We start from the raw sequence: 21,234 nt of genomic DNA, 5'->3' as shown, positions 1-21,234 counted from the left end.
CCAGTTTTGCTTTTTTTTTTTTAATTCTCTATTTTATTTATTTCTACTCTAGTCTTATTATTGCCTTTATATGCTTATTTTAGGCTTAGTTTGTTATTCTTTTTCTAATTCATTTAAGTGTGAAGTTAGGATGCTTATTTGAGATCTTTTTATTTCCACTTAGGCATTCATTGCTATAAACTCCCCTTAGTTTTTGCTTTCCCATAAGTTTTGGTATGTTATGTTTTGTTTCTGTCTCAAGATAATTTTAAGATTTTCTTTTTTAATTCCCTCCTTGATCAATGATTGTTCAAGAGTGTGTTGTTGTATTTGTGAATTTTTTCATTTTCTTTTCTGTTTTTCTTTTTTTTTTTTTTAATTGAGACAGAGTCTCGCTCTGTCACCCAGGCTGGAGTGCAGTGGTGCAATCTCGGCTCACTGCAACCTCCACCTCACGGGTTCAAGTGATTCTTCTGCCTCAGCCTCCCAAGTAGCTGGGACTACAGGTGCATGCCACCACACCCAGCTAATTTTTGTATTTTTAGTAGAGACGGGGTTTCACCATGTTAGGCAGGACGGTCTCGATCTCTTGGCCTTGTGCTGCACCCGCCTCGGCCTCCCAAAGTGCTGGGATTACAGACGTAAGCCACCATGCCTGGCGAATTTTTCCATTTTCTAGCTGTTACTGATTTCTAGTTTTATGCCATTATGGTCAGAAAAGATACTTGGTGTGATTTTGATCTTCTTAAATTTGTTAAGTCTGATTTTGTGACCTAACATGTGAGTTATCCTTGAGAAAGTTCCATCTGTGCTTGAGAAGAATGTGTAGTCTTCTGCTGTTGGTTGGCAAATTCTATATATGTCTTTAGGGTCCTTTTGATCCACAGTGTTGTTCAAGTTCACTGTTTATTGATTTTTCTGTCTGGATGATTTACCTATTATTAAAAGTGGAGTATTGAGCTTTCTTTTTTTTTATTATGTTGCTGTCAATTTTTCCTTTTAGATTTGTCAATATTTGCTTTATATATTTAGGTGCTCCGATATTGGATGTATACATATTCACAATTTTTATATCTTCCTATTGAATTTACCCATTTATCATTATATAATGACTTTCTTTGTCTTTAGAAACAACTTTTAACTTAAAGTCTATTTTGTCTGACATAAACTTAGCCACTGCTGTTTTCTTTTGGTTGCCGTTAGCATGGAATATCTTTTTCCATCCCTTTATTCTCAGCTTTTATGTGTCTTTGAATCTAAACTGAGTTCATTGTAGACAGCATACAGTTGGATCTTTAATCCACTCAACCTCTCCTCATATAGGCGTACCGTATTATGTTGCACTTTGCTTTATTGCACTTCACAGATACTGCATTCTTTACAAGTCGAAGGTTCGTGGTAACCCTGCATTGAGCAAGTCGATTGGTGCCATTTTCCGACAGTATGTGCTCACTTCATGTTTCTATGTCACATTTTGGTACTTCTTGCAATATTTCAAACTTTTTCATCATTATCATATCTGTTATGATGATCTGTGATCAGTGATCTTTGGCATTACTACAAATGTGCTGTTACCAACAGAGAGTTGTAAAGCTGAAATAAATTTTTCTAGACTATGAATAATAAAAGTAATTTCTATAACCATGAGAGTGAGGAAAGACAAAATTGTGTTTCTGTTCTCTTTATTGAAAATAAAATTACAAAACTGTTGCGTGTGATGGTACATACCTGTAGTGCCAGCTACTCTGGAGGTTGAGGCAGGAGAATCACTTGTGCCCATGGGTTTGAGACTGGCCTGAGTCCAAAAAAATTACAAAATTATTGTCGTATGAAGAAGTGATCAGTGTAGGAAAAAATTTCTATAAAGGAGTATCAGGCAGTTAATTTATAATAATTCTAATATTTTTTTCTGGGTATCGTGATGTTTGTGGTGTTTATAACTTAAATTGTTGTAATTGTGCTTTCTTTTCTCATTATTTTGTACTAACTTTGTACCCAATTAACAGTGTTCCCCAAATTATACAAGCTTCAGGCCTCATAAAACTTGGATTTGTTCCTGGTCAGTAGTGTACCTAGACCTCTTTTTGGATTATTTACCTAAGTAGGGGATGGGTTGTATTGGTTGCCCTCTTGTGATACTTGTGGTATTTCCAGGAAAATTACTGAGAATTAAGAATTTGTGGGCTGGGAATGGTGGCTTATGCCTCTAGTCCCAGCACTTTGGGAGGCCAAGGAGGTGGATCACTTGAGCCCAGGAGTTTGTGGCCAGCTTGGGCAACGTGGTGAAACCCTGTCTCTACAAAAAATAACAAAAATTAGCTGGGCATAGTGGCACTCACCTGTAGTTCCAGCTACTCAGGAGGCTGAGGTGGGAGGATCGCTTGAGCCTGGGAGATTGATGCTAGAGTGAGCTGTGTTCTTGCCATTACATTCCAGCCTGGGTAACAGAGCGAGACCCTGTCTCCGAGAGAAAAAAAATAAATTTGTGACTTGGACTAGTTTTGTTTCCTGTGGAACTCCTAACTAGGCCGCTCAGAAATTATGCTTTTGATTTTGGCCTCATTAGCATCTAGCATAATGTTCTGGTCAGCTGATATAACACACTTAATGTTGCTGACAAATGCTGTACCAAATACATTATAGGGCTTTTAAGCTATGCAGTAAAACCACAAAATTTCTAATCAAATATTAATAGCTATCTATCCTGCTTATATGTATTCTTGTGATTTAAAATCATTGCTAAGCCACAGTTTAACTTCTTAAAATTTTACTTTGTAGAAAATTTTAAAATTGAATATATAAAGAAGCAAGTAAATGCCCTCAAAGTCTTACCACTTGGATACAACTACTATCATATGAAGAATGCTATCATTTAAAAATATACTTTGTAGTACTAGACTCTGAGTTGGGAGATCTTCTATTTCCTGGGTTCTAGACTTGTGAGTAATTTCCTGTATGACTTTGGACAAGTTAATTCCTCATTAAGGATCAGTCTTCTCATCTGGAAAGAGAGGTAATACAACATTGTAGGGTTGTTGTGATGTATTTGGAATTTCTCAGTAGTTAGTTATAAAGTGCTAAGTCATAAATTGCCATATAAATGAATTTTTCATTATTAATTTTTTTGTAATTAAGAAACCATATAGAAACAAATGCTTTTTTTTGCACTATTACAGCTACAGAGATGGTAACAAAAATACCCCCTTGAAAACTTGGAATAAAAATGATTTTAAGCCTCAATGTAAACGAACAAACTTAGTGGCAAATGATGGAAAAAATTCTTGTCCAGTGAGTTCGGGAGCTCAACAACAAAAACGATCAAGAATACCTGAACCTCCTAACTTATCTCGCAACAAAGAAACCGAGCTACTCAGACAAACACATTCATCAAAAATATCTGGCTGCACAATGAGAGGGCTAGACAAAAACAGTGCACTACAGACACTTAAGCCCAATTTTCAACAAAATCAATATAGGAAACAAATGTTGGATGATATTCCAGAAGACAACACCCTGAAGGTAAATGTTTAAATACAAATTAATGACTTATTTACATTTTTTAAAATATGAGGTAAATATTTAGAAAACTACAGAGATAAGAGCGCCTGAAATAAATTCCATGACATATGTTACTTGATTAGCATAAATATTCAGTTCCATTGAAGTGGATGAATGTTAGTTTCCAAAATATTTTCTTAGAGGGTATGAATGGCTGCTCCTTTTCCTTTCAAACTTTAGAGTTTTCTACTGGATTCTGACTTTCACTTTACACTCATTTTAAAGATAATGACAGTTTATCCATTGTTTATGAAGTTACCCAGACTCTTCATATGTCATTCTAAGTATTTTTCAACAGAGGTCAGCAAACATTTTCCTTAAAGGGCCAGACAGTATTTTTGACTTTATGGGCCATACTGTCTCTGTTGCAGCTACTCAGCAATACTACTCAACTCTACCACTGTAGCTTGGAAGCAGCCATAAGCAACACATACATGAATGGGCACGGCTCTCCTCCAACAAATGTTTACACAAATAGATAGCAGGTTAGATTTGCACTGCAGGCCATAGTTTTCTTTATGATCAACTTATTATGACCTTTGCTTTATGATCTTGTCCTAGTCTACCTTTGTAGCCTCATATTTCATAGTCTACTAATTGTCCAATGCTCTAGCCACTTCAGACTCGTCACAATTCTCTAAACATAGCATACACTCTGTGCTTTGGTTTATATTCTTCCCTATACCTGTATCTCAACTGTACTTCCTCTCTACGCTCAGTGCTCTAATTGTTCTTTGTAAATGTTATTTATATATTATGTGTGCTGGTTATTCCTCATCTCTGCTCCCTGGCCCCTTGGCCCACTTGATTCTTCACCTGCCCTTCTCTGTTGTGGAAGGCTGAACTGTCCTATGTAGTGCATCATCCTGAGATTGTTTACTTGCTGGCTTTTGCTAGAGGTCAGCCAGTAGGAGTCACTGGTACGACATCACAGGGTGGGAGGAAAGGTTGGGTTTTCTCACTTTCTCCTGTCTTAAATGTTACATCACCAGCAGTGGCTGTGTCACTGCATGATGTAGCCCCTTCATGAGTATAGCTTTCCTGGGCTTGATACTTTTATTTTCTCTTCTTGTCCTTTCAGCCTAGGAATGGTAACAACTTCTTACAGTTGTTAGTTTTTGTTCTGCCCATATGTCTGAAAAAGCAATCTTTTCAAAAAGCCATCGGGGTAAAATTTGTTTTTGCATGTTTTGTTTTTTGTTGGAAATAAGATTAATAAAGCATGTTTCACAGTGGTTCTCAATCTTATGTTTCCTTGTACTCAAGAATTATATGACATAATCACCTTAGTAACAGTGGTTTACTGTGGCCATAATCATCAACAGGAGGCATGTTAGAATCTTCGTTAAGAGGGGGAAGAGGGAAGAAACTACCTGTATTTTGAAAAAAGGTCCCATCATATGTTCTTCACAACCCTCACCCTCACAAAGGAAAGCGTCCCCTTGCCTTTGAAAATTAGTATTTTAACACACTGTATTCTTAGTTGATCTTCAAAAATGCTAAGAACATTTCCATCTCAGGGCTTTTATACTTGCTCTTCCCACTGTCCTCATTCAACAACCCAGTTAAAATAATAACCCCCATCTCTCTCTCTTTCCATTTACCTTGTGTGTTTTTTTCTAAAAAAAAGTACATTTCCTGACATTCTGTTATATGTTTATTTATTTTTTAAATCCTCCACTAGACAATAAAATCTTCGAGGACAGATATCTTGACTGTTTTGTCCATGAATGTTTCCTTCATAGCTATGTTTGGCATGTAGTAGGTGCCCAGCAAACACTTTTGAAACGAATGAATGAATGAATGTGTCTGGCTCCTTCCCTAGAGTCCCCTAGACTGTGAGTGCACTAGGGAAAGGAATGGCGTTACCTATATTTGTCACAGGATCTGGCATATGATGCTTTAAAATAGTCAATGAATGAATGAGTGAATGAATACCTATATAAATAATTCTCCTCTTGATTGTCTCTAAGTGCACCCTGGTTTCTCCATCTGCCATATAGTATTGATGGCCTTATTTTAGGGAAGTAACTATACTAAAATTTTCAGTAGTTCTTTTTACACACTTGTCCATTGTAAGGACTTAGAATTTTTACATAGAAGGTAAACGAGTATGATGAAAAAAACAAATATTTTTCTAATACTATGTTTCTTATTTTTTCAAAAGGAAACCTCATTGTATCAGTTACAGTTTAAGGAAAAAGCTAGTTCTTTAAGAATTATTTCTGCAGTTATTGAAGGTGTGAAGTATTGGCGTGAACACGCACAGAAAACTGTACTTCTTTTTGAAGTATTAGGTAGGTAAAATACTTTAAAAATACTTCAGTAATACTCTCTGGAGGACAGGTTTTAATGTATGATTAGTCCTTTTTCTTCCAAATAAAACAGTCTGATTTTTGCTACTCCCTAAAGTATATTCAAAGAACTGAAGTTTTAATAATAGTCCCTGTGGTAGATAGAATAATGCTCCCTAAAAATGTCTACATTCTAATTACCAGAATAATGCACCCTAAAATGCCTACATTCTAATTACCAAAACTTGTGAATGCTACCTTATATGGCAAAAGAGACTTTGCAGATGTAATTAAGTTAGGGATCTTGAAATGGGAAGATTATCTTATATTATTTGGGTGGGTTCAAGGTAATCACAAGGGTCCCTTATACAAGGAAAGCATTGAAAGATGCTACCTTGCTGGCTTTGAAGATGGAGGAAGGGGCCATGAGCCAAAGAATGCAGGCATCTTTGAGAAGCTGGAAAAATTAAGGAAATAGATTTTACTCTAGAGCCTCCAAAAGGAACACGGCTTTGATGACTCATTATAGACTTCTGACCTCTGTAACTATTAAGATAATGCTTTTGTGTTGTTTTAAGCCAACCACTAAGTTTGCGGTAATTTGTAAGCAGCAATGGGAAACTGATACAGCCTCCTCCTTTTCCTTTTGTCCTGTTTTATTTATATATATATATATGTAAATATAAGTGTGTGTATATATAGATGTAGATTTCTATCAATGCAGTCATTTCACATGTTTAACTTTCACCTAAAAATGATTCCAGTTTCTCTCTTGTTACCGTTAAGGAAAAAGCTTTATTATATAAAGTGACATTGGATTCAATAGAGACTCAGACTTTGAGTAAAGCACGCTGTATTCATTTTCAATTGCTGCGTAACAAAGTAATGGAAACTTAGCAGCTAAAAACCACACCCACTTCTTAACTCAAGTTTTGTAGATCAGAAGTCCATGTGGGCTTGACTGCGTTCTATACTCAGGGTATCACAGTGCTAAAATCAAGGTGTTGGCTGGGCTGGTTTTGTTCAGTTTTCGTTTTTGGCTTTTTGGAGGTTTCCATGCCTCTGGCCTCTGGAACTCCCATATACTTCAGGGATTCTTTATCAAGTCCTACTCATGTTGCTTGAAGCATATCTCTTAGCTGGTTGGCGTGACTGTTACTACTCTGTTGAAGCTTGACTTAGCTCTTATTTTGTTCAGTTCTTACCGGTAGCCACGTAACTGCAATAGCAGATGGTATTGTATTTCATGTCAGTTTTCTGTCAGAGCTAGAATACTGTCAGAGGTAGAACATCTTATTTCAAAGATCTTAACCCCTGTTGGACTTCCCACTAAATTGCTTTTTCCTGTGTGAAAGATGCCTTTGGCTCTCACCTCATTTACAGAATATAAATATTAAAATAACCTGAGCCTATTAAAAGGACATGCTGATTCCATTCATTTCCCCAGGTTCTCTTTGGTGAGTTGTTCAGGTTCACTCCAGAATAATCCTTTTAAGAATATCACAATACTCATTATAAACACCAGTAGACATTCTTATCAAGAAATGAAGGGGGTCCATGCTTTTATATGTGATGGTTAGCTTTCATAGTGCTATAATAATCCTGAGTTCCTAGGCTAGACTCTAAACTTATCAAAGGTAGATACTTCATTTTACTACACTTTAGTGTCTAGCACACTGCACTGTATATAGGAAGTATCTTTCAGTTGCAAGCACCCCCCAGAAAAAAACAACTTTAGTGGATTTTAAATACTCATTTATATTGCTATGTATAATATTGTGTTCCATAGAGAATTATTCATGCAACTGAAAAGTGGCTAGGTTTCTGACTTCAGGCAAAGCTTGATCTAGCTGCTCAAGAGATGGCACAGTGATTTCTCTCCATCCTTCTGGCCAGTCATAATGTTGGCATCATCTTAAGGCTCCACACTATAGTCTCTCCAGAAGCTTCTGACTCTCTCCTTATGGTAGCAAGTTGATTATTAAATTTCTGTAGGCTATACATTCTTATACCACACCGTCATATTCTTAGATTTTTCTTCTGATTGCTCTTTCCTAGAAACTAACAAATGAGTCTTTGCATATAACCATTTCTGACTTGGTAACATGCCTATTGCAGAAACCCTGAACTATGTAGTTGAGTAATAAAATATGCTGATTGGATTAAGTCAGTCACAGTTCACTGGTGGATCTGGGGATGGGGACAAATCCTATCCAAATAATATGGCTAAAAATGGAATTTTCCTGAAGGATAATCTGGGTCTTTTTAGCAGAAATGGAGGCCAGCCTCAAAATAATAAATGCCCACTACCAGTACTCAGTAGATGTTTATTAAATAAATGAATAATGCTGTCACTTCATAATAGTTTCTTGAGATAAACATGAATTACAATTTGCGTTTTATAGGTGAAGAAACAGATTTGAAAGTGGTTAAACAGTTTACTCGAGGAGGGAATAGGGAGATGTAGGTCAAAGGGTACAAACTTGCAATTATGTAGGATGAGTAAGTCTAGAGACTTAATGCACAGAGGAGGTCTATAGTTAATATTATTGTATTGTATATTAAAATTTTGGTAAGAGTAGATTGTAGGTGCTCTTACACACAAAAAGGATAACTATGGAAGGTGTTGGGTATGTTAACTTGCTCACTGTAGAAATGATTTCACTATATATAGGTATATGAAAATGTATGTATATGAAAATATGTTGTATACCTTAAATGTATATAATAAAAATAAATTTAAAACCCAGTTTGCTCAAAGTCACAAAATATTAGTAAGTTGAAGTACCTGGGACCTGAATGCATGTCTCCTGATTCTAATTCAGTGTTTCTTTTTTCATTAAATTATGATGCTTATTTGTTACACATGTGCATTTTATTATTATAATGTCGTAGACTGTTCTGGGGATTTAACCACTCTGTACTACACATTCTAAGGAAAAAGTTTCAGATGGCCATTTATTGTCAATTGTATGAGCTTGGCATATAATCTGTTCCTAAGTTGGAGAGAGTCAGAAGTTTTGTTTTCCTACCTATAAAACTGCCTGAGAAATATCTTCTCTTCTTAAAATGTCTTCTTTATTGCTATATAAATAGAACTATGAGAGGTTGATATGGATAGTTATTTAAACATCAGCTTCTCTTTGTTAAATTTTATTTGCAGTTTACCAACATTCATTTTTTCCCCCCATTTCAATATTGCTTAGCTGTTCTTGATTCAGCTGTTACACCTGGCCCATATTATTCGAAGACTTTTCTTATGAGGGATGGGAAAAATACTCTGCCTTGTGTCTTTTATGAAATCGTGAGTATTTTTGAAGTACTCTTTGCGAAGCCTATGTCAACAGAATATAAACATGCAGGCTATAATTCAGTGGAAATATAAATTCTGTTAACAATTTAGTACTTTTAACACTTTGGTTTTAGTTCTGATATGAAAGTTGTTTATTTATATAATATAGAGAGCCTAATACGTGCTAGGTACTGTGCTGGGTGTGAGGGATATAAAGTGGAATGTAAATGGCAAATGGCTCTTTCTCTCAAAGAGTTTGTAATCCCAGGTAGAATGGTACAGAAATGTTACACTGTGGTATGGTGAATGGCATGGTGGAGCTAGGTATGTGCAGGGTGCTAGAGAAGTAGGTAAGAAGGAAGGGGCAGATCAAGGAAAGATTTTCAAAGAAGGTGGTAACTTATCCTAGATCTTTAAGGACTAATAAGAATCAACTAAGCCAAAATGTGTTGGGGAGGGAAAGAAGGATATAGTCTAAGATGAGGGAGCAGCATATGCAAATACTTGAAGCTAAGAGAGAGCTTCACTTGTTCAGGGAACTGAAAGTAGTTATAATTACCAAAGTGAAGAGTTAGGAACTGATAGGGGTAATGGTAGTGGTTCTGAAATTGGGGGAAAGCATAGTGGGCTGGGATATAAGGAAGAGGCTTGGTGACATAGAAGTGTGGAGATTGCAAAGGAGGCTATAGACCTACACACATTGAGGCTGTGTAAGAGCTACATAAACTTTGTAAAAGTTTGACCTTAATTCTGACATTGGCCTCAATTCTGAAATCAGACTTGGATTCCAGCATTTACTCCAACATTTTCTAGTTTTATGACTTAAGAAAGCTGCTTAAATTACTCGAACTTCAGATTTTTAAAAAAATCTATAAAATGGGGAGACAAATTCCTACTTCGAAAGGTTAAGGGGATTAAATGATGAAACATGAATATACAGTGCATGACACATAGTAGATGATCAATAAATAATTGTCAATTCCTATAATATCTTGAATGTGTATTATTTTTATCTAGTCTGAAGTTTTTAAAAAAAACTTTGTTCTTGCAATATAACATGTACAGAAAAGTATAAAAATCATAACTGTACAGTTCTATGAAGTATCACAAAGTGAATGCCAAACCAGGTTAAGAAACAGAACATTGCCATCACCCCCCAAATCCCTTTGTGCTTCTTCCCATTCACTACCTCTTGTCTTCTACTTACAGGTAACCACTAGCCTGACTTTTAGTGTCATCAATTAATTCTGCCTGTTTTTGAACTTTATAAAAATAGTGTCATACATTATGTATTTTTAAATATGTGATTTCCTTTATTTGACAAAATGTTTGTAAGTTTCATCTATGTTGTTGTGTGTAGCTGTAGCTCACTCATTTATATTGCTATGTATAATACTGTGCTGCATGAATATGCTACAGTTTTCTATTTCACTGTTGGTGGGCATTTGGGTTTCTGGATTTTTTGCTGTTATGCATAATGTTCTATGAACATTCTTATCTATGTCTCTTATGCATTTGCATGTATTTCTGTTTGATATATACTCAGAAGTAAAATTGCTGGGTCATAGAGCATGTGTATATTCAAATATAGTAGTTATTGCCAAAGAATTTTTCAAAGGATTGTGTCAATTTAAGTACTCACAGGCAATGTAGGAGAGTTGTGGTTGCTCTGCATTCTTGCCAACGCTTAGTATTGTCGATCTTTTTTATTATAATAATTCTGGTGAGTAAATTTAGTGTTATCTCATTTCTTTACAATTCTCTAGTGAGTAATGAGGTTGAGTACCTTTTCATATGCTATTTAGATATCTTTTTTGTAAAGTCTGTTCAGGCATCTTGCTGTTTTCTTATTTGTCTTTTTCTTACTGATTCTAGGAATTAAAAAGAAAAACTATTCTGGGAATCAGTTTTCTGTCCATTATGTGCATTGCAAATATTTTCTTATATCCATAGTTTGCTTTTTCCCACTTAATGATGGCTTTTGATAAACAGAAGTTTTTCATTTTCATATAATCCTTTTATCAATCATTAGTCTTTCCCCTTATAATTAGTGCTTTTTGTGACTATTTAATGAAAGCAACTTCAGAATGCTTTAATTTTATTCATAATTGAGAGGATTTGGAGAAGGCTAATCTTTTTCTGATTTACTTGTCTCTAAAGGCATCACACTTTTGGGTCCCAACCTTAAGCTTCAGGTCTGAGTGGGGGTGGTTACTAGAATCTCTTTTCCTTGGACGCCTAAGATTCCATTTTTTTGTTTCCCACCTATATAAGTCTGTGAAATCTCTGCTCAGTTTCTTAGACTCTCAAATGCTTTTCTGTAATTTGCAGACATCTCAGGGAGAAAGCACACCCCAAATCAGGTTTCATCTGAGACTCCCATACTATCCTAGATGGGGGGTGAGGGGGTCTCTGTAATTCCTCACTGTCTTAATATCTCTCTGATGCTTACGAGGAGATTTTTAACAAAACATTTCATCCAGCTATCCTAATTGTCATCTGATGAGCTGTTTTGAGTCACCCAGTCTGCTGCCTACTGAAAGTGGAACTCTGGGAATCTGATAAAAGAGTGGGTAATTTCATGTGTCATTACACTGGGGATTATTCAGTCTTTGAAGAAGCAACAACTTGCTAGCTTGTAAGAGCCCTACCAAGTGAGGGTCTTTCCTCTGTTACAGGGTACCAATATGTGAATAACTATCATTGTCTTGTTAGCAGTGGGGCCCTGACTCACGTGAAGGAATTATAGCATTTTGAGGTGACAGATGTTTAGTTGATCACATAAATATTTAAAAAATTGAAATTCAGATGAAGTAATAACTATTTTTTGATATTTATTTTTTGAAAAACAGGATCGTGAACTTCCGAGACTGATTAGAGGCCGAGTTCATAGATGTGTTGGCAACTATGACCAGAAAAAGAACATTTTCAAATGTGTTTCTGTCAGACCGGCGTCTGTTTCTGAACAAAAAACTTTCCAGGCATTTGTCAAAATTGCAGATGTTGAGATGCAGTATTATATTAATGTGATGAATGAAACTTAAGTAGTGATAAAAGGAAGTTTAGCATAAATTATAGCAGTTTTCTGTTATTGCTTAATTTACCATCTCCATAGTTTTATAGCTACTATTGTATTTCACTTGTTGAATTAAAGTATTTGAATTCTTTTAAATGTGGAAAGAGTTTTTGAAGTATAATTTTAATGTTTTTATTAAAATGATATATTTGCTAAAATTCCACAACCATCCTAGATAAAAATGCTCACTATAACAGGAATAGATGATGCTTATTTAATATGGGATAATAATACATCTGAGTTAGCTCAAAAGCCAGCATTGGGCTTAAGGGGGAAATACTACAGGTATTTGCACTATCAGGAAAAAGACAAGTGTACCCACTGTCAGTACTGTTATTAAGCATTGTTCTGGAACTGCTACTCTGTGCGGTTCATTTAATTACTTCAAATATTTAATGAAAATCTGCTTTGTGCCAGGCATTGTTGCAAACGCTAGAGACAGAGCAGTTCACAAAGTAACAAAAATTAGGGGTGCCAGAAAGGTTGGTGTGCTTTGAACCAGGAGCCCATGTATCATCATGTTTCTCTCATAGCCATGATTCACAAGTCTGGAAATCAAGGAGTGGTAGTAGGGCTGACTTCCTCATTATTAAACCAACTAACATACCCACAGAACTTTTGCTCCCTACCCCCACAATTTTGGGCTCTGTTGATTAACAGATCTTACTTTCTGTCATAGCCTAGGTTACCCAAAAAGTGGAGACTGAGAAAAAGTCTTATTTGTAAGTAGTTTATTTGAGAATTTTACCTCATGTGAAGAAGTAAGGAATAGAGGGGGTGTTAAATAGGGAAGAAGAGAGACCAGTTACTAGGATGACTTATTGAGTTGGCAACCACTAGGAGGGACTAAGGCATATATGCATAAGCTCCCAATACCTGTATTTAAGGGTTGACCAACACGGCAACAACTCCCTTGCACTTTCTGGTTGTGTATGTATGAGCATTGGGCTGGTTTTCCATGATATTCTACTCCATGGAATCAGAGGAACCATATGGCAGGACACAAGAAGCAGATGGAATAGGCCTGAGTAATACTGTCAGACCGAATCTATGTGAAGCTGGTCAAAGTCTGCACAGAATTGGTTATTGCAACCATGGCTGGAATAAGAGAAGATGGCTGAGAGAATTTGAAGTGGTGGACAAGAAGTGTCTGATACAATTCTTAAGGAAGAAGTGTCTGATACAATTCTTAATGTTTTACCAGAAGTGCTTCCATGGTTCTATTCTACTGAAAGTTGAGACTGCCATTTGGCAATTTTGGTTCTTTATGTTTTCGAATCAGTAGGCAAAGAAGGGGTTTACTGTACTGCCTGTGGTACTTCAATCCCAGTTAACAATGGAAAATTGTGTTTCTCTGCATAATGAGGAAAGGGAAGACCATATCTGATATGCAGGGGATTCTTCTGGATGTCACATAGTAAAAGTTAATGGAACACTATTATAGCAACCCAAGAAAAACAATAACACTGAGGATTCAGACTCAAAAGGAATGTGGGTTGAATCTAGCTGAAGTTATGTAAAAGGGAACATGGAATGGGTGTGGAAGAAGGAGTTGTAAATGTCAGTTGTGGTCTTGTGATCAGTTGTAGGGTAAGGAAAAGCTAGTAGGAGGTAATATGACACGTGAAGAGTGGTTGAGATAATGATGGTGTCTGGTTATTAAGGTTTTCCTAGAGAGGTAAGGAGCTAGAAGTAACTCAGAGGGCTGCAAATATGGATTTACTTTTCCATATTTGCCTGAGGAAGAATTGAATGTGATCCGGGAGAGTTCATCTTTTCTCTTATTCCTGTCCTTTATATCTGTATATGGTTGGGTATTGGAAGTCTGATCCTTGTTGGTTACCATTTTTCTCTCTCCTAGGGCCTATTTACAGGGAGTTGGGTTATAGTAAGAGATTCTGCCACCTGGAAATATTTCCAAAGCATATGTCTTTCCGTGGTGGTCCTCTATTCAAAGACCACTGATGGCTTGTTGTTGTCCACAGGATAAAGCCTAAACTCTTAGACTCTTAAGATATTTTAGGACATTTACAGTCTGGTCCCTGCTTGCTTCTGTGACTTCTCCAACCACTTTTCTTCACTTCTCAAGATGTAGGCCCCAACCTCACAGACATGGTCTCCATTCCCTAAGCAGGCAATGATTAAACACTCATCCCTGAGCTTCTCTCCATTCTCATGATCCCCTGATCACCCAAAGTATAGTAAGGTGTGATCAGCAGCTGTAATCAGTCACTGTTGCAGGCCTCTAAGATAATTTGTTCTAGAGACGTCCTGTGTAATTACTTTGTTTTTAATGAGTTCCTCCAGGATCTAGGCTCCTCCAGGATGCATAGTCCCCTAGGGCCAGGGATAGGTAGAAAGAGAGATGTCAGAAGGGTGGGTACAGACACAGGTGATGACTACAAAGGCTGTTGCAACCAATAAAGGGGAGGAGGATTTTGGATCAGGGCCCTGGAGTTAACCTCAGACACAGAGTAAGTTGGGCAGGAGGGTGAATAAGCTGGTAGCTTAGTATCCCTACAACCTGAGGGTCTTGATTTCCCCAGTTGTATGATGTTCTATAGGATAGTTTTTCAGATATAACTTTCCTTTTCTCCACCTCTCTGCTTTTCAAGACTTTTCTACGTTCCAGAAATATTTTGATTTAATGTTCACAACTTAATATCTTTTTATTAATGACAGTGTCCATTAATACTATGCAATGTCCTCTCTCATGATTGTATCATTTCAACATAATGACATCTCTATGAGATAGGCATTTAATACAGAGATTTCAAGCCCTCGGCCATATATTTGAATTACTTAAGGAGCTTACTTAAGGCCCCCTCCAGAGATTCTAATTACATTTATTGGGGGATGGTGCCGTAATCTGTATTTTTAAAATGTATTATATGTCCTTACTTCTCAGTGTGGTCCACAGAACAGCAGAATTGGCATCACCAAATGTGAAATTTTAACTTTCGAAATGTAGAATATTAGGCCCTACACCAGACCTATTGAATCAAAATCAGCATTTAACAAGACCACCAGGTGGTTTGTATGTAAATTAAAGTTTTAGAAGCAGTGACCTTTGTGATTCTTATATTCAGTCCAGACTGAGAACTGTAGATTTACCAGGTGAAGAAGATGAGAGGCATTATTGAGGGAGCAGCTGAAATTTATATTCCCGATCAGTGGCAGCATTCACAAGTGATGTCTCTCTGGTTTGGAATTTCTAATAAGACCCTTGACACCAGAGATTGGTCCCACTCATTTCCCAAGCAGGCAAACTTCTGAGAGAACAGGCATGTGAAACTTCACTTGATGCCATTTCCCTACTACAATACTAGCAGATTATATTCAAATGTGAAAAACTGTTAACGTAGCTAGACTAAACATCACTAGCAGGGTGAAGATCCCGACAGACTCAGCTACATCCCTCTAGGGAAGGAACTTCTCATGTACCCTAACACCCTTCAGCTCTCTTAGCTCAGAGGCATTTTGAGGTATGGATATCTGGAGAGGAAGTACAGCGAGGTCTCAAGGGTGGATATCCTCGTTCCCTTTCTCCCCAAATTATACAAACTTTCAGATACAATTCTTCATGTCCACATAACTGAACCATGTAGACATCAACACCAAAACCAAAATGACAGTGTCAACATGCATAATGGGCTGTCTTTTTAAAATAAAGAGTAGTGTGGTTGGATGGTCTAACATTTCCCATAGGTCTGAAGTTTATCTCAGAATTTTGTAATAAAGTGTCAAAACTAGCACTAAATGGTTAAGGCTAGTGAATTCTTATTCTGGGAGGATTTAATAGGTGTCGTTAAACTAACTACAATGGGCGTTGGCTGCTTTAAAGTTGGAGGGGCCGGGCGCAGCGGCTAATGCCTGTAACCCCAGCACTTTGGGAGGCCGAGGCGGGTGGATCACCTGAGGTCAGGAGTCCAAGACCAGCCTGACCAACATAGAGAAACCCCGTCTCTACTAAAAATACAAAAATTAGCTGGGTGTGGTGGCGTTTGCCTGTGAGCCCAGCTACTCATGAGGCTGAGGCAGGAGAATTGCTTGAACCTGGGGAGACGGAGGTTGCGGTGAGCTGAGATCGCGCCATTGCACTCCATGCTGAGCAACAAGAGTGAAACTCTGTCTCAAAATAAATAAAAAATAAAGTTGGAGGAGTGTATGTCTCAGCCTGAAGGACAGCCAACAAATACTAATGAAACATTGGCCATATCCAGGCACCATCCCAGTTGCTGGCCTTGGTGCAGTCACGAAGGCAGTCATGGCCTTATCTGTATGGAGTTTACAATTTGGTAGGAAACTCAGCTATAAACAAGCAATCAAGGTCATTGAATGCTGCTGGATGAGTACAAGATGCTGTGCAAACTTAGAAGCAGGTCTCACCTGGTCTGAGTGATTGAGCTGAGCTGGTGACATGTAGTAAACCTGCAGGAGAAGCAGGGGTATGCCAAGTAAGAGAAGGCAGAGGGGCCGGGTGTGGTGGCTTACGCCTGTAATCCCAGCACTTTGGGAGGCTGAGGCAGGCGGATCATGAGGTTAGGAGATCGAGACCATCCTGGCTAACATGGTGAAACCCCGTCTCTACTAAAAATACAAAAAAATTAGCCTGGTGTAGTGGCGGGTGCCTGGAGTCCCAGCTACTCGGGAGGCTGAGGCAGGAGAATGGCGTGAAGCTGGGAGGCAGAGCTTGCAGTGAGCCAAGATCGTGCCACTGCACTCCAGCCTGGACGGCTGAGCGAGACTCTGACTCAAAAAAAAAAAAAACAAAAACAAAAAAAACAGAGAGGAGGCAGAGGTAAGATGTTACACAGAAGGAACAGCAAGTGTGAACGTCTGGAGGCAAGAAATTATGACTTCTAAGTCTAGCATTGCTGGAGAATGCTGATGCAAGAGTCATTGTGGGACCAGATGAGGCTGTGGAGGTAGGCATGGGTCAGATAATGAAATATCATTTGCGTCCTTGAAAGGAATTTTGCGTATATGTTAAGAATAATGAGAATCCATAAGGACTCTGAGCAGGAGAATGATGATCAGCTTTTTATCTTAGAATGCCACAGTGTGTGGCCGGGCACGGTGGCTCACGCCTGTAATCCCAGCACTTTGGGAGGCTGAGGCGGGCGGATCACGACGTCAGGAGATCAAGAACATCCTGGCTAACACGGTGAAACCCCGTCTCTACTAAAAATACAAAAAATTAGCCGGGCGCGATGGCGGGTGCCTGTAGTCCCAGCTACTCGGGAGGCTGAGGCAGGAGAATGGCGTGAACCCAGCAGGAGGAGCTTGCAGTGAGCTGAGATTGCGCCACTGCACTCCAGCCTGGGTGACAGAGCGAGACTCCGTCTCAAAAAAAAAAAAAAAAAAAAAAAAAAAAGAACGCCACAGTGTGAATGGGTTGAAGGCTAGTGAGCATAGCAGCAGGGAGATGAAGTAAGAGACTATTCCAATAGTCCAGACAAGAAAAGATGTCAGCCTGTTCCAGATTGTGGCAACTGGGATAAGCAGTGGGTGAATTAGAAATAGAATGAAGTACAGAATCTATATAACTTGCTAGGATTAGATGTTGATCTTAAGAGAAATAAATGAATGAAAGAAAACTCCCAGGTTTCTGACTTGAGCCTGGATTCCTTTTACTGAGATATGAGAGACTGGAGGAGCAGATTGGGAGAGTGGCAGGGTGAGATAACGAGTTTCATCTGGGATCTGTTAAGCTGAGGATGGTCATGATCCATAGGGAGATAATCAGGAAGCAACTGGTAATGCAGTACTAATGATGATAGGTTTACCCAGGAAGTTCAGATGGTAATCAGTGTCACGGGGACAGGTGAACTCTTTCAGGGCTTGATCTGTAGAATTAGAACAGAATTTAGGAAAAATTCCCAGAAAACAGCAACATATAAGATACTGTTAGAGAAGAAGCCATTTACAGTTGTTAAGAAGGAATGGCCAATATGTGTCAGGAAACCAGTGTGATTGCACGGAAGCTAATAGATAAGAGTGTTTTAGAAAGAAAGGAGGAGTCAATCTTGCTACATGTTATGAAAAGTGAGATGGATCAGTGTGAAAAGTAGCGTGGATTTTGTGATGTGGCACATTTCTGATTATAGAAATAATTATAGAAATCTCTGAATATAGAGATTGTTGTTAGGGAAAATGAGGGTGAAATCAGTGATTGAAGAACACCTGTTGACCATGTATCATAGGAATATATTTATTTTTATTCATGGTTTTGAGGGACCCTATTATATTCTCTTAAAGATACTGGAGACAGAGCATGATGGGACAAAATCAAACCAGCATCTCAGACTTCCTGCTCCTGGGCCTGCCCATCCAACCAGAGCAGCAAAACCTGTGCTATGCCCTGTTCTTGGCCATGTATCTCACCACCCTCCTGGGGAACCTCCTCATCATTGTCCTCATTCGACTGGACTCCCATCTCCACACGCCTATGTATTTGTTTCTCAGCAACTTGTCCTTCTCTGACCTCTGCTTCTCTTCCGTGACCATTCCCAAGTTGTTACAGAACATGCAGAACCAGGACCCATCCATCCCCTATGCGGACTGCCTGACCCAAATGTACTTCTTCCTATTATTTGGAGACCTGGAGAGCTTCCTCCTTGTGGCCATGGCCTATGACCGCTATGTGGCCATCTGCTTCCCCCTGCACTACACTGCCATCATGAGCCCCATGCTCTGTCTCTCCCTGGTGGCGCTGTCCTGGGTGCTGACCACCTTCCATGCCATGTTACACACTTTACTCATGGCCAGGTTGTGTTTTTGTGCAGACAATGTGATCCCCCACTTTTTCTGTGATATGTCTGCTCTGCTGAAGTTGGCCTGCTCTGACACTCGAGTTAATGAATGGGTGATATTTATCATGGGAGGGTTCATTGTTGTCATCCCATTCCTACTCATCCTTGGGTCCTATGCAAGAATTGTCTCCTCCATCCTCAAGGTCCCTTCTTTTAAGGGTATCTGCAAGGCCTTCTCTACTTGTGGCTCCCACCTGTCTGTGGTGTCACTGTTCTATGGGACCGTTATTGGTCTCTACTTATGCCCATCAGCTAATAGTTCTACTCTAAAGGACACTGTCATGGCTATGATGTACACTGTGGTGACCCCCATGCTGAACCCCTTCATCTACAGCCTGAGGAACAGAGACATGAAGGGAGCCCTGGAAAGGGTCATTTGTAAAAGGAAAAATCCCTTCCTTCTATGATGGTAATACTTGGGAGTCTTACATAATTTTATCCAATAGATACAAGGACATTAATATTTCAATATTATTTCAGATCTCTTTTTTTCTGCACATGAAACTTTTTGTTTAAATGTAATATTACATAATTTCTAAGTAAGTAAAACAGATGTGGGGGGGATATGTAGTTGAAGTAAGGTGTTCTCAGTAACCTGCTAGGAAGATTTTCCTTTTTGCTAATCCCAGGTGAAGAAAATCTTTAAATTAAAATTTCCGTCTTCATTGTTAAACCACCAGTTTATCATGTGTACTTGAAAAAACCCTGTAGGTCTGCTTTAAATGATATTCTGTCCTCTCATGTCAATAATAAGACCCAAACATCTCAGTCCCCTTCTTTGCTAAACAAAACTACAAATTTTGAATAAATTTTTTTACTCATCTTCCTGAGCAAGTGTTCACATCAGCCTGTCTCCTAACTTTGTTTTCTTTCTTTTTTTTATTTTATTGTTATTATACTTTAAGTTTTAGGGTACATGTGCACAACGTGCAGGTTTGTTACATATGTATACATGTGCCATGTTGGTGTGCTGCACCCATTAACTCGTCATTTACATTAGGTATATCTCCTAAAGCTATCACTCCCCCCTCCCCCCACCCCACAACAGTCCCCAGAGTGTGATGTTCCCCTTCCTGTGTCCATGTGTTCTCATTGTTCAATTCCCACCTATGAGTGAGAATATGCGGTGTTTGGTTTTTTGTTCTTGCGATAGTTTACTGAGAATGATGATTTCCAGTTTCATCCATGTCCCTGCAAAGGACATGAACTCATCATTTTTTATGGCTGCATAGTATTCCATGGTGTATATGTGCCACATTTTCTTAATCCAGTCAATCATTGTTGGACATTTGGGTTGGTTCCAAGTCTTTGCTATTGTGAATAGTGCCGCAATAAACATACATGTGCATGTGTCTTTATAGCAGCATGATTTATAGTCCTTTGGGTATATACCCAGTAATGGGGTGGCTGGGTCAAGTGGTATTTCTAGTTCTAGATCCCTGAGGAATCGCCACACTGACTTCCACAATGGTTGAACTTTTCTTAATTTTTATGTCTGCATGTCTTTTTACCTGACCCAAACCTAAAATGAACTTTCTATTTGCTTAGATACCATAGTTTAGTTTATCTATATCTAAGAACTAAGTCATACCTAAGGCCCTAAAAAGGACTTCTCAAGCATGGGGAAGGGAACCAAAGTCTGCTTAAGAATCTCACTCATTTGTTCACTCATTCATTTATATTAGTTATTTTGAAATGGTTTTAAAAATTGACACATAATAATTGTACATATTTATTGGGTACAGTGTGATATTTTGATACATGTATACAATGTACAATGATCAAACCAGGAAAATCAGCATTTCTATCACCTCAAAATTTATCATTTCTTAGTATTGAGAACATTCAAAATTCTCTCTTCTAGTTATTTGAAAAATGCAATAAATTGTTTACCAGAGTCATCCTACAGCACTATAGAACACTAGAACTTATTCCTCCTATCCTATAATTTTTTATCTATTAACTAACCTCTGTAACCCCACTTCTTCCCCTTCTCAGCCTCTAGCGGCCAATATTCTACTCTATACTTCTATACTGCCAACTTTTTAAGCTTCCACACACGAATGAGAATATGTGGTATTTATTTTTCTGTGCCTGACTTATTTAACAAAATATCCTTCAGGCTCATCCATGTTGCCATGAATGATAAGATTTTATACTTTTTAATGACTGACTAGTATTCCATTGTGTATATATACACCATATTTTCATTATTCATCT

General features: G+C 38.1%; 2 protein-coding genes across 12 annotated transcripts in view; both read left to right on the top strand.

Annotated features, from left to right (window-relative positions):
- SPATA22 (spermatogenesis associated 22) overlaps positions 1–21,234 on the top strand; it is a 411,549-nt gene that overhangs the window by 60,163 nt on the left and 330,152 nt on the right. For 9 of the 11 annotated variants that reach the window (XR_008621653.2, XM_034941280.3, XM_055101368.2 and 6 more), the window contains 3 exons: positions 3,156–3,498; positions 5,705–5,834; positions 9,038–9,135. Coding sequence is in view for 10 of the 11 variants with exons in the window: in XM_034941280.3 (XP_034797171.2) it covers positions 3,156–3,498; positions 5,705–5,834; positions 9,038–9,135 (571 nt within the window). In the remaining variant the exon portion in view is untranslated. Of the gene's footprint in view, positions 1–3,155; positions 3,499–5,704; positions 5,835–9,037; positions 9,136–11,975; positions 12,304–21,234 lie in introns of those variants that run through there. The other 2 variants (XM_034941286.3, XM_034941283.3) reach the window with 1 other exon arrangement.
- LOC129394413 (olfactory receptor 1E2) lies at positions 15,120–20,193 on the top strand. Its single transcript, XM_055101374.2, has one exon. The coding sequence runs from the start codon at positions 18,477–18,479 to the stop codon at positions 19,419–19,421; it is 945 nt and encodes a 314-aa protein (XP_054957349.1). The 5' UTR covers positions 15,120–18,476; the 3' UTR covers positions 19,422–20,193.

This window comes from Pan paniscus, chromosome 19, assembly GCF_029289425.2.
Source record: "Pan paniscus chromosome 19, NHGRI_mPanPan1-v2.0_pri, whole genome shotgun sequence".
Classification (NCBI taxonomy): Eukaryota; Metazoa; Chordata; class Mammalia; order Primates; family Hominidae; genus Pan; species Pan paniscus.
Note: the sequence above shows the minus strand (reverse complement) of the source record. Positions and strands in the feature narration are given on the sequence as shown.